The sequence below is a fragment of the Canis lupus genome, chromosome 17 (assembly GCF_003254725.2).
Source record: "Canis lupus dingo isolate Sandy chromosome 17, ASM325472v2, whole genome shotgun sequence".
Lineage (NCBI taxonomy): Eukaryota > Metazoa > Chordata > Mammalia > Carnivora > Canidae > Canis > Canis lupus.
In genome coordinates this window covers 21,288,018-21,301,392 of record NC_064259.1, presented here as the reverse complement: position 1 = coordinate 21,301,392, position 13,375 = coordinate 21,288,018, and the positions used below count along the sequence as shown (strand labels likewise).

The window sequence follows — 13,375 nt, the reverse complement described above, 5'->3', positions numbered from 1 at the left end:
GTAGGCTCTGGTGAGCCCCTGACCCCCATGCTCTGGTGTGGGCTCTTCTTCTAGGGCAACAATGCAGAATCTAAAATGGCCTGGATGAGAACCATACATGGCTCAGGGTGGAAGGAGAGATCTCAAAACCTAGTCAGGACCTCCAAGGCTCAACCTGTGATCCTCACCCTGTTCCGCTGAACCCTGTGATTCAAAACAGGGGCATCAGACACTAGAGGGAAAGACTCTGGTCCAAAACTTCCGGTCCATTCTTGTTCTTGCCTAGAACTTTCTTGTATCACCCTAGGAAAAGAAGCTAAGGGCGCTAGAGCTGGCAGCTGCCCCAGGGCCTGGAACGACCTCATGAGCATGCCTCTGAGAAAGTGTGGGAATCTGGTCCATGAACACATCACTGGAGCAACTCCAAGGACTTTAAATTTGTTGGGAAATCAAGAGAAGTTGAGCTGAGCAGAAAGGACCCGAGTGCCAGGAACCTATTTTGGGCACCAGGGGAATTGGTCTCCAGGGAAATTTTAGAGCACTGACAAAGTCATAATCACAAGGCTCCAGGAAGCCTCTGCCCCAACTCTATAGTTGTTCTGGACTCCTCCTTTCCAAAGCAGGCTGGTCTCAGATAGGGGCACCCACCCTCTGTCTTTTTCTCCCATGGGCCTTTTGCTCTATCCCAGGCATGATTCGTCTTTTTGAGGTCCAACAAATGCATTGGGTTGGACAAAAAAGATCGTTTATTTACTGACATTTCTTAGTCCCTCTCCCAGTCAGGAGAGAGAAGTTTGAGGAGTTACTCAGTTCTGACCTTGGGTGGATGGGAAATAAATGGTGTGGAGAGGTTACCAAACAGGCAATATGAAGAGGCACGAGTGGGGAAAGGGTCTGTAAAAGTAGTATCTTTTCCCTATAAAATGTTTCATGCCCATTTTAAGAACAACATATATGGTGATAAGCCTGCATAAGATGTGGTAAAAAGGATGGAGGCAAGCAACCACTGATGTATGAACTTTGGTCAGCCCACAGGACCCATGGTGAGGAGTGTTGTGCTGTGGTGGTCCAGACAGAATCCAAAGGTGAGATAACTACCTCTACACCTCAAATGCATTCATAATTTGCCTGAGCTGAGTCATGGTGGCATAGAATGAGGCTGACAACATCAAGTGCATGGGCACCAGGAGAAGTGAGACCAGCCCCAGAAAGGTGTGCTGGTTATAGGAATGAGGCTGATGCTAAAAGTTCTTGGTGCAGTGTTGCAACAAAGGAGGGTTAGCTGATGAGTAGCTCTGGGATAGGAACCACCCTGCTCAGTTATCAGGATCTTGGTGGAGATACTACAAGTGACTCAGGGCCCCTACCAGCTGAAATTGGCTCAAATCCCAAGGCACAGGAAAAAAGAGTGCACAGGAAAAAGAATGCTCACCACTGTCTGAGAAGTCATAAGGGTAGGGATGGGAGGGCTGTTATCTAAACAGATTAAAATTGGGACTGGAGCTAAAAAGAATAGCTGGGTGGCCTTGTATTGCCCGGGTCAGTGGTATCATCAAGGACAGAGGTGGTATCCACACTGGGATAGATGCCATCAATGCTTCCGAAGTTGGGATGCTTATAAAAAAAAAAAAGAGGGGGAAATCAGGGTCAATGTCAGGACAGGGCTATTTGCTCCTCTCTTCAACGTGTCCAGTGGGATGGGCAGGCACCCTTTGCTGGGTCAGCACCTGTGGGCAAAAGAGGTTGGCATCTTATTAACCAGAAGGAACGATGACCCAGAATTCAAAGCAAGCCCCCTGTGGGTAAGGATATAAACACCTGAAGTCTATAGTATAAGATACAAACTTTCTACTAATGACTCATTACAAGTTAGTGTATGTTTTTTTCTTATCCTTTGATTATTGCTGCATTTTAGCTTCCATATATACCTCACTCCTCTTCATATTTTAGAAATCATCTTCGCTATCATCTTCCCCTCTTCTAAAATTTCTCTTGTTTCCTATGATGGAATTTGAAAAACATATACAATTACTTAGTAACAATTTTGAATATAGTGGTGAGAAAACCATTACCCTGCAGTTACACATCAGCATTACTAGGTGGCACTAGAGTGAACTTCAGTCAAGCCTCACTTTAACTCCTTGGGATGGAGATGATCTCCTCAGACACCTCATCTCCCCTCCCAGTAAAGGCAATAAACATCATCCACTAGCTTGTCTTCAACTACTGCCTTTTCTAGATACTCTCCCACCATTCCTTACCTTAATTGCCACCCCATTCCTTAGCCTAACAGTCATGAGAGGCCAATACTACATTCAAACCATCAGTTTTGGCATAAGCCCCTCAGAGTATATCCCCTTCTCTTTCTTCACTTTACCTCAAAACTGACTTGAGACTCCCACACTAGGTGTTCAGAGTTTCACCCCCAACAATTTCTTTCATTCCTAATCCAGCTCTTACCTCAGAATCTGTCTATGGCTCTCACCTGACCTCGGAGGCTGATTCTGGACATTCTGCTGATATCTTTTGGCAACCTCCTCAGATGGTGGCTTAAGTGTTCCACAGCAAAAGCAGCAGCAGCAGCAGCAACAGCAACAGGTGAGCAGAGCGCACAGGAGGACAAGTGTCTGAAAGGTAGGAAAGGATGGCCTCAACCCAGCAGTTCTTTTTTTTTTTTTCAACCCAGCAGTTCTTAGTTCCATTTCACTCCCCTCCCTCAATCCCCTTAGCACCAAGAAAATGAGAAAACAGAAGGATCTGTCCTGGGAGAGAAGGGTCAGCTATTGGACAAGAGGAGGGCCACTCCTCCTTCCTTATACTTAAGGGACTAGGAACAATTGTATACCTTGAACCAACAACTATTCATCGTAAAATAGTACGTGACGCCTTCTTCGCCAAAGTGATCATATATATATATTCCCAATGAGCCATGCCGGTCGTAGATTTTCCGCTTCTTAGGGTCACTCAGTATGGAGTGGGCTGTGTTGATCTCTTTGAATATTTCTGCTGCTTGAGCATCCCCTGGATTCTTGTCTGGATGATACTTCAAGGCCAGTTTCCTACCCAGGCAATACCCAAAAGGAGGGTGGGGAGAGGATGGTGGGGGAATGGCTGGGGAAGGAGGTAGGATGAATGACAGGGATAGGTCTCTAGATGAAAAGAAGAATGCATGAGATGTGGCGCAAAGGAGGGAGGCAAGCAGCCCACATCTAAATTCCTGGCCATGCCACATTGAAATGGATGATGGCCCCATGTGACCCAAAGTGAAGGCGTGAGGATTTAATGGGTCAGAAAGCAAGGTAGAAAGAGAAGGGCTTAAGGCAGGCGGGGAATTCTGGGGTTTAATAAGAGGCTGATGTTTGAACCTGTAAGCCTTTTTGATGTCTTCAGGTGAGGCACCTTTCTTCAGCTCCAGCACGGCATAGAGAGTTGTCCCACTTTTGGACAGCTGGCGGGCTGCTTCATCCAAATGAGACATGATCTGGGTCAGAGGGGAAGAAGCATTTGTGAGAACTTCCACAGGCGAGGCCACAGAGGAGTGAACTTCCAGTGACAGGAAACTCATTGCCTTCTGGGTCTAGGTAGGTAAAATGACTACAAAGAGACAAGTATAAGACAACAATGAGTGGGCTCTGTGACTGGCAGGAAGGTGCAGGTGACCAGAAAAGACATCTAAATTCAAATGTTAAAGAGCAAACATCTCCTTGCATTTCCCAGCGTCCTTCAGCTACACAGCCCTCCAGACAAGGGGAGGTCTAAACCATGGGAAGAGAGCGATTTTGTCTGGAACTACTAGTACCTTAGGCAAACAGCCCTGGCCCTGTCCAAGCTCACTGCTGGGTTGGAAAGACCAGGGCAGCGCTGTCCTTGAACAGGTTGGGTCAGGAAGCCGGGAGAGGCACAATTTTCAAGGGAGAAACAATTCAGACCAAACCCTGAGCCACCAAAGAGAAATCAGGCGTCTTAAAGTGGCAGTGCTGCCACAAGGCCAGAGACGTTCTTCTTTTCCCTGGCCTCTGCTCTCAAACCTCAGAGATGGGGCAGCGGGGAGAACACGGTGATGATTCAAGGGATGAGGACCAAAGCGAAAGGGGTAACTGTGGGGGCCCCGACCGGCCTGAGACCGGGGAGCAGGACCCCGGGCAGTGGGAGACAGCTTGGGAGGCTGTGGCCCATGAGGGCCAAGGCAACATGCTCAGAAGGGAATACTCTGGTTCCCAGGTGACCTCTGGCTCCGTGTGGACTCCCTGCTCGGCCTGGTGCTCTACCTCTACCTCAGGGTCGCTCTCTTCAGCTGGTGAGGCCTCACCCAACCTCCATCCGGGTGTGAAACTTCACACCGCCGAGGGCCAGCGGCCAACTGCGCTTGCGCGCTGCGCCAACACTCCAGGTCGCTTTTTGGCGCCGCTGGAAAATCTAGGGGTGAGGCTACGTGAGCCCTGGGACTTATTTCGCTCCTGAGCACAGGGATTAGCCCTGTGCCAGCGGCCTCACGACATTTCCAGCGCTTCCGGTGGGCGTGGCCGCGGGCCAACCTTTCCGCCTTGGGCTTTTTTTTTTTTTTTTTTTTTTTTTTTTTTTTTTTTTTTAATGATAGTCACACAGAGACCGAGAGGAGAGGCAGAGACACAGGCAGAGGGAGAAGCAGGCTCCATGCACCGGGAGCCCGACGTGGGATTCGATCCCGGGTCTCCAGGATCGCGCCCCGGGCCAAAGGCAGGCGCTAAACCGCTGCGCCACCCAGGGATCCCCAACCTTTCCGCCTTGGGAGAGGTTCACCAGTCACCTGCAGGGCTGGGCTCCTGCACTCACTTGACGAAACATTATCGGTTTGCACGCCGGGGTTGTATGAAAGGTATGGCTCCTGCAAGCCTTTCTCAAGCGGTCTGTTACCTTCCCAGTCTTCTTTTGCAGAATATAGGCGTCTCCACTTCGTCCTTTCTTTCCCTTCTGCCTTCAAACTCCTACACATGCTTTAAGATCCACCTCGAATATCCTGGGACTCCTTCCCTCTTTCCTCCAGTTGTTCCCATCTTGCTCTGTCACAGCAGTTATCCTGTTATATTGTAATTATTAGTTTGCACGTTCCCTTAAGTGGTAAACGGTATCTTGAGTTCTCAAAAAGTCACTACCACTTTTCAGAAAATATTATATCTAAGGATGTATCATGTATTCTTATTATCCAGGTTGGACTCTTAAGTTGTTTCTAGCCATTTGATAGAGAATAATCTCATAACGGAAATTCTTTTTTTTTTTTTAAAGGTTTTATTTATTTATGAGAGACAGAGAGAGGTGCAGAGACACAAGCAGAGGGAGAAGCAGGCTCCATGCAGGGAGCCCGACATGGGACTCGATCCGGGGTCTCCAGGATCAGGCCCTGGGCCGAAGGCGGCGCTAAACCGCTGAGCCATCCGGACTGCCCTCATAACGAAAATTCTTTTAAAAAAAATTAATAAATAAAATAAAATAAATAATAAAATAAAATAAAATTCTTGTCTATAAATCTTCAAATAAATCTCTTCCCTGCCCCCTTGAGGTGGATTCCTGGAAGTGGAATTACTGGATCAAAGCGAATTTTTTAGAGGCTCTTAACTTTCTTCCCAGAAAGACAGCCAAAGTACCAATTTACATCCCACCTGCAGGGCTTGAGAGCACCTAACTCCACCTGGCTTTGCTTCCTGTGATCTACTATGGGAGGCAGTGGTTGCACCACTTATAATTTACTACCACTTGATAATGTTGATTTTCTTTACAGATGAGCATGCAATAGCTCCTGTAGCTTGTATTTGAAAGAGCTTTATTACTTAAATAATACTACTCTGTTCCACCTCGTGTGACTTTTATCACTCTCTTCCCTTTATTACAGTTATTTGTGCACATTTACACCCTCTTCTAGGTTTTAGGGGGTAAATCAACACTCCATCCCAAGAGATACAAGCCATCTGAGTAACCTAAGGAGTGTGATAGGCACAATGACCAGTGAATTAACTAACTTATTTCTGTAGATCTGTGATCAGTATAGGGGTGGGGATGAAAAGCTTTGGCATAGCAGGATGAGCACTGGGTGTTATGCTATATGTTGGCAAATTGAACTCCAATAAAAAAATTAAAAAAAAAAAAACCTTTGGCATCAATTGTCCAGTTCATAGGTTCTGAGTTTATAGGTCAGTTACCTAAAACAAAGGAGCTGAAAATGACATTTGTGTGTGTGTGTGTGTGGTGTTGGTGGTCGTGATTTGTACTCTGGTAAATTACCCTAGCTAACTCCCAGCTTTTCATCACCATCATAGGATGGCAGAGCTAGCAGAGCAACCCGGGTTGTTTCTTTTTATTTTTTAAAAAATATTTTATTTGTTTATTTGGCAGAGAGAGAGGACAAAAGCAGGTGGAGCAGCAGGCAGAGGAAAGGGAGAAGCAGGCTCCCTATCAAGCAGAGAGCCCAGGACCCCAAGATCATGACCTGAGCTGGAGGCAGATGCTTAACCAACTGAGCTACCCAGGTACCCCCACCTGGGTTGTCTTTTTTTGTTTGTTTGTTTCTTAAGATTTTATTTATTTAATCATGAGAGACATACACACTCACAGAGGCAGAGACAGAAGCAGGCTTCCTGCAAGGAGCCAAAGTGAGACTCGATCCCAGATCCCAGGATCATGCCCTGAGCCAAAGGCAGATGCTCAACCGCTGAGCCACCCAGGCATCCCTGGGTTGTCTCTTTACTAACACTAGCAGAAGGCCCTAGAAGTGCAGAGCACTTACAGTGAATTCCTTACCTCAGTCTGTAGGCCCAGCATGTTCTGGCCTCTGCCTCTCACTCTAGCTCTGTCAGGCACCACTGTTTTGCTTGCTCTGGTCTCCGCTGCACTGCTTTTCTGTCAGTTCTTTGAAGACACCATGTTCCCTCCCAAGTCAAGGGCCTTAGGCCATTCTACTCGCTCTGCCTGGAAGACTCCTCCTTAGGCTGTCTGCTAGCTGACTTATCTTTCTAGAATCTCAGCTTCATGTCTCCCCACATAGGCTTTCTAAATTGGGTTCTGCTTCTCTCTCCCCACCTCATAACACACTCACCACAATTTGTGAATATATGTTTATTTGTGTGTTAATTTATTTAAGATCTGCCTTCCCCAGTACAAAATGAACTCTCTGAGGGCAGGGACCTTGTAGCTTTGTTCACTATGATTCACCCGGCACCTAGAACTGTGCCTGGTTCACAGCAAGTGAATTAATGATTTGTTGGACAAACTACAGCAGAGGGAGCCCTCTGCTGGTCCAATGTAGGCCTAGAGGATGGGACCTAGCAGGAATTCCCTAGGGCTGCACTTAACTGGGGACTTGGAAGGCAAAAGAGACCATTTTCCCTCATACGGCCCTGGGTGAGAAGAGACAAAAGGAATTAAGAAGAGGCGGTAGGGGAGATAGTAATGGTGACTCAGAGCTCCTTGGTTCCTGTCTGAGTTTTCCTTCAGTTCCTAACACCGTTCCTGGGATATTGTAGGTGCTCAACGAATGTCAGTAGGTTGAATGAATAAGCAAACGTTGTGTGCCTTTTCAGAGGCACTGTAACCTAACAATCTCCTTTGATTCTCATGGCAACCATGAGAGATGGTGTGATCACATCCCTGCTTCATAGAAGTGACCCCAGAGAAAGAGGCAAATCAGGTTCTTCTCTGAAAAGAGTTAGTAAACATCTCCCACGTCTTGCCAGAGGCCCCAGAATGTTATTACTTCTTATCATTGCCCCCTGACATTCTAATTAATTCTTTTTTTAAAAGATTTTATTTATTTGTTTATTTATTTATTTTTTAAATTTTTTATTTATTTATGATAGTCACAGAGAGAGTGAGGCAGAGACATAGGCAGAGGGAGAAGCAGGCTCCATACACCGGGAGCCCGATGTGGGATTCAATCCCGGGTCTCCAGGATCGCGCCCTAGGCCAAAGGCAGGCGCTAAACCGCTGCGCCACCCAGGGATCCCCTGATTTTATTTATTTATTCATGAGAGACACACACACACACAGAGGCAGAGACACAGGCAGAGGGAGAAGCAGGCTCCATGCAGGGAACCTGATGTGGGACTCGATCCTGGGATTCCAGGATAACACCCTGGGCCAAAGGCGGGCGCTAAACCACTGAGTTACCCAGGAATCCCCAAATTAATTCTAATCATAGTTCATGGCTCTTGAAATAGCCATTATCTTTAAGTCCCCTGAGCTTCTACTCTGAATGAAAGGGCAATGCAGCCAGTAGGCTGCCAACATGGGAAGAGGACAGACAAGTCAGCCTGGCATCTTTAGCTAGAGGCTCTCTACTTTGTCTTGACCTAGAAACAGACCCCACCTGCTCTGTGTCTATGCACAGGGTCTCTTTTGACCCCCCTGCACAGTACTAGCCAGAACACACAAGCCCAGAGTCAGAAGCCCTAGATCTTGGTTTTTTGATCTGGCTGTAATGAGCTGTGTGATCCTGAACAAATCACTTAATCGTGGAGCCTCTTTTTCCTCTTCTGTAAAAAACTGTGCTATTTCACAGGGTTGATGTCAAAACTAGATTAGATTTGGTTGTAAAAAGAACAGAAAAAATAACTATGCTAAAGAATGATTTCAGACCAAAACCTTTTTAGAGTCATTTGCCCTTAAGTCACTGATCTTATAGTTTACTATCTCACAGAGCTGTTTGGTCTCTCCTGGAGGAAACCATGAAGCATCCCTTGTTTACCCACAAACAGCTAAAGTTTTAGTCATATAGCTGGAATACACATATACAGACAGCAGACATTGACATATTTATACCCAAAATATGCTCTTGAGCATATGCGGTGGGAGAGAGAGATCATAATTTGTCATACCCAACCACTAGGTTCTAGAATTATATAGTTTTTGAGTTGGAAAGGTCCTCAGAGGCTTAACTCTCATCTAATGCCTTCATTGTGTAATTGAAGAAAGTGTGGCCCTGCTCAAAGTCAATCAGTGAGGTCCAGATCCAAGTCTTTTGAATTAAGAGTCTATGCTGTGTCTGCTCTTTATACATACCAGCTCCCTTCTCACTTTAAAGTTGAGGTCTAGGGACACCTGGGTGGCTTAGTCGATTGGGCATCTGACTCTTGGTTTCAGCTCAGGTCATGATCTCAGGGTCCTGGGATTGAGCCCCACATCAGGCTCTGTGCTAAGTGGGGAGTCTGCTTGAAGATTCTCTCCCTCGGCCCCTTCCCACTCTCTCTCTCATTCAAATAAGTAAAATATTTTTTTTTAATTTTTATTTATTATTTATGATAGTCACACACACAGAGAGAGAGGCAGAGACACAGGCAGAGGGAGAAGCAGGCTCCATGCACCGGGAGCCCGACATGGGATTCGATCCCGGGTCTCCAGGATCGTGCCCTGGGCCAAAGGCAGGCGCCAAACTGCTGCGCCACCCAGGGATCCCTAAAATATTTTTTTTAAAGATTTTATTTATTTATTCATGAGAAACACACAAAGAGAGGCAGAGACATAGGCAGAGAGAGAAGCAGGCTCCCTGTGGGGAGCCCAATGCAGGACTTGATCCTACAACCTCAGGATCATGACCTGAGCCAAAGGCATACACTCAACCACTGAGCCACCCAGGTGCCTCAAATAAATAATCTTTATTTTTTATTTTTTTAAAAGATTTTACTTATTTATTCATGAGAGACACACAGAGAGAGAGGCAGAGGGAGAAGCAGGCTCCATGCAGGGAACCTGACGTGGGACTCGATCCCTGGTCTCCAGGATCATGCCCTGGGCTGAAGGCAGGTGCTAAACCGCTGGGCCACCGGGGCTGCCCCCTAAATAAATCTTAAAAAAAAAATAAAATTGAGATCTATAGACAGACCAAAACTGTAGTTGATATCTATCTTTTCCATGGTGTCTGGTAATGTCCCTCTTTCACTCCTTCCAGCCGAAGGCATGCTCTCTCCACATGTGAGAAAAATATCACTGGCCCAGTTTGTTTGCCCGTCCTTCCCCGGGGCAGACATCTGGGTGGGAGGTGGAGGGCTTCCAGGCCAAAGAGGCTGCTGCATACTCCTGTCCTCTCTGACCTGCAACCCCAGACTACAGAGCTAAGGGCAGGCTGACAGGGCACAGCTATCTTACCTGTAAAATGGAAATAATAGTGTGTACCCCTTAGGGTTGTTAGGAGGACTAAATATTTAATCTGAACAGTGCTTGGGACATGGTAAGTGTTATGTTATTTTCGTCATCATCATCATATCATCATCCTTTCTATCTGGTCACTTCCCAATTTTGTAAAGAGAGAAGTTGCTTTTCATTTTGTCTCTGGGAAGAAGGGAAAACTTAGGATCCTTCCTCTAGGAAGATTTGCAAATTGTCATGGGAATTGTTTCATCCTCTTTGTGCATCCTTCTCCCAGCCTCTTAGAATCTAAGAGAACCACATTTCCTTGTTCCCCTACCCAGCACCCTCATGTTGCCCTCTTCCTATCCAAAATATTCCCACCAGTCCTCCCTAAGCTGTTAGAACTCCAAAATTACCTCTCTCACTTTTTCTTTCAATACTTTTTTTTTTGGGGGGGGGCAGGGAGAGCACACTTGAGTGCTTATGAGTGAGGGGGAGAGTGGAGGACAAGGCAGGAGCAGAGGAAGTTGGAGAGAATCTCAAGCAGGCTTCATATTCAGTCCCAAGCAGAAGCAGGGCTCCATCCCACAACCCTGAGATCATGACCTGAGCCAAAATCAAGAGTCAGATGCCTAACTGACTGAGCCACCTAGGTGCCCATTCTTTCAATATTTCTTTCTTTCTTTCTTTTTATAAACTAACTTTTAAAAAAGATTTTATTTATTTATTCATGACAGACACACACACACAGAGAGGAAAAGGCAGAGACACAGACAGAGGGAGAAGCAGGCTCCATGCAGGAGCCTGACATGGGACTCGATCCCAGATCTCCAGGATCATGCCCTGGGCTGCAGGCAGTGCTAAACCACTGTGCCACCAAGGCTGCCCCTCTTTCAATATTTCTAGTGAAAACTGTTACCTCCATAAAATGAGCTCATCCGTAAAGGTTAGGTGGAAAGCAATCAGATTAAAATACAATGATTCAAGGGCACCTGGCTGGCTCAGTAGGTGGGGCATGTGACTCTTGATTTCCAGGTTGGACATTCGAGCCCCATGTTGGGTGTAGAGATTACTTAAAAATAAAATCTTTACTTAAAAAAAATATTTATGAGAGACACACACAGAGAGGCAGAAATATAGGTGAAAGGATAAGGAGGCTACCTGTAGGGAGCCTGATGTAGGACTTTGTCCCAGGACCCGGGGATCACGACCTGGAGCCCCAAAAATAAAATCTTTAAAAAACAAAACTAAAACCCTACTATAATTTAGCTTGTAGTGAGAATGAGTGTTAATACCCTACTGTCTCCATTCCTACTAACATAAAAGAAATAACTAGTAGAATTCGGGCAGTGTGATTGAATGAAGTGAAAAATACCAAGCTCTCTTTCAGGGAAGGCTTTGGGCCTTAAATCACTTTTTTCATTTTCTATTACATTTCACGTCTTTTCATTTCTGTGGTTCTGCATTATTCTTGTTCTCCTCCTATATCTCCAATAAGTTTCCTGCCCTGCCCCCCCTTCTGGCCCCTCCTCAATCTCTCATTTCCTGACTGTGGATATTCTGTATGGTTTGGTCTTTAAGCTTCTACTTGTGCTTTCTCCTCTCCAGAGATCCAATCTATGCCTATGGCTTCAGATGTCATAAGTAGGCTTTAGAGTTAGTTTAGGATTATCCACATGCCAGTCTCCTGCTGCCTCTAAATTATATTCCCCATACTGATTGTTCCTCTTGGTTTCTCTGTTAAGAACCAGTATGGGGAATATAGTTTGGAGGTAGTGGGAGACTGGCATATGTTCTGGCTATTTCCAAGGTAATGATTCTCAAGAAACCCAAACATCACTTGTCTGTGGATTCATTCTTTTCCCCAATTCAGGCCAAAAGTTTTACTAATTTTTTTTTCAAAATTGTTCTTTCATGTGTCCCTTCTTTTCAGCTCCTACAGTCTTGAAGAATCGCAGTTAAAGGATTTCCATATCACACTGTCTGTTGTTCTAGCCTTCTAACTGTTCTCCTTACCACCAGTCTCATCCTTGGATATGGCCATATCAGCGTTTGTAAAGCAATGCTTCTATCATCAGCACTTCTTTGCTCATGGCCTACAGGATGCAAAACAACCTTTTAAATCTGGCAATAGGGGATCCCTGGGTGGCGCAGTGGTTTAGCGCCTGCCTTTGGCCCAGGGCGCAATCCCGGATCGGGTCCCAGACGGGCTCCCGGTGCATGGAGCCTGCTTCTCCCTCTGCCTATGGCTCTGCCTCTCTCTCTCTCTGTGTGTGCCTATCATAAATAAATAAAATTAAAAAAAAAAATCTGGCAATAAACTCTACAACTTGATACCAACTTAGCCCTCCAAGTGCATTGTTTACTGTTGTTCTAAGGTGACCCTTCCATGCCATTGCCCTTGCACCATTTTCCCTTGTGAATTGTCCTTTTTCATTAATCAGTTCACTTACTCAACAAATATCTGTTAAACATTGCTACATGCCTAATATTTTGGATACAATGATAACCAGTCAAACTCTTCTTTGTACTCATAGATTATAGCCTAGTGTGGAGGACAGACATTCATTAATGTCTTCAACAAATGTTTATTAGATTTTATCATGTGCCAGAGACTATTCTGGATACTGGGGATATGGCAGCTTATAAAACAGACAAAAATGTCTGCCATCATGGAGCTTGCATTCTGGTGAAAGCAGATAGATAGTAAACAAAATAAGTAAAATATAGTATTTTAGTTGGTAATAGTGTCTATGGAGCAACATAAAGCAGGGGATGCAGATAGAGAATCTTTGAGGTGGGATTGCAGTTTTTAAAATGATAAGCAAGGAAGGCTGGTGAAGGTGACATTTGAGTCAAGACCTAGAGTGGGTCCTCAGGTGAAACATGTAGACATCTGACAGAGTACATTGCATGTAAAGGAGTAAATGCAAAGGTCCTAGGGTGGAAGCATGCCTGGTGTGTTGTAGGACCTGTACAAAGGCCAGAGTGGCTGGGGATGGAGGTGAGAGTGGTATCAAAATGAGATCAGAGGGGCCTGTAGGACTTTGCAGGCCATTGGAAAACCTTTGGCTGGTACTGACTGACATGGGGAGGTGCTGGGATCTGGCCTAGTGGTCTAGTCACTGGATTGAGGATAGATTGTAGGACAATAAAAGTAGAAAAATGAATATAACCACAGAAGCTACTGCAGTAATCAAGAAGACAGATGATGGTAGTTGGGACCAGGGTGGGAGCAGGATTTGCTGCCAGATTGGATGTGGGGTGAGTATAAAGGTATCAGGGGTAACTCTAAGGTTTCTGG

The 13,375-nt window shown here is 45.7% G+C and overlaps 1 protein-coding gene and 1 long non-coding RNA gene across 6 annotated transcripts; one reads left to right on the top strand and one right to left on the bottom strand.

The window, feature by feature from the left end:
* Positions 1-707: 707 nt before the first annotated feature.
* On the bottom strand, positions 708-4,397 carry DNAJC5G (DnaJ heat shock protein family (Hsp40) member C5 gamma). Of its 5 annotated transcripts, none has more exons than XM_025454362.3 (6): positions 4,248-4,397; positions 3,345-3,460; positions 2,825-3,038; positions 2,465-2,606; positions 1,908-1,978; positions 708-1,706 (listed from the first exon to the last, which is right to left on the bottom strand). In XM_025454362.3, the coding sequence occupies exons 2-5, from the start codon at positions 3,455-3,457 to the stop codon at positions 1,926-1,928; spliced, it is 522 nt and encodes a 173-aa protein (XP_025310147.1). In that variant the 5' UTR covers positions 3,458-3,460; positions 4,248-4,397; the 3' UTR covers positions 708-1,706; positions 1,908-1,925. The 5 variants fall into 5 exon arrangements, with proteins under 5 accessions (XP_025310147.1, XP_025310149.1, XP_025310148.1 ...); XM_025454364.3 differs by having other exon boundaries at positions 4,254-4,392; XM_025454363.3 differs by having other exon boundaries at positions 4,206-4,347.
* A 170-nt stretch (positions 4,398-4,567) lies between these two features.
* On the top strand, positions 4,568-12,380 carry LOC125752849 (uncharacterized). The gene is made up of 3 exons (XR_007403312.1): positions 4,568-4,834; positions 6,346-6,479; positions 12,005-12,380. It is a non-coding gene; the product is annotated as an uncharacterized LOC125752849 (long non-coding RNA).
* Positions 12,381-13,375: the final 995 nt, after the last annotated feature.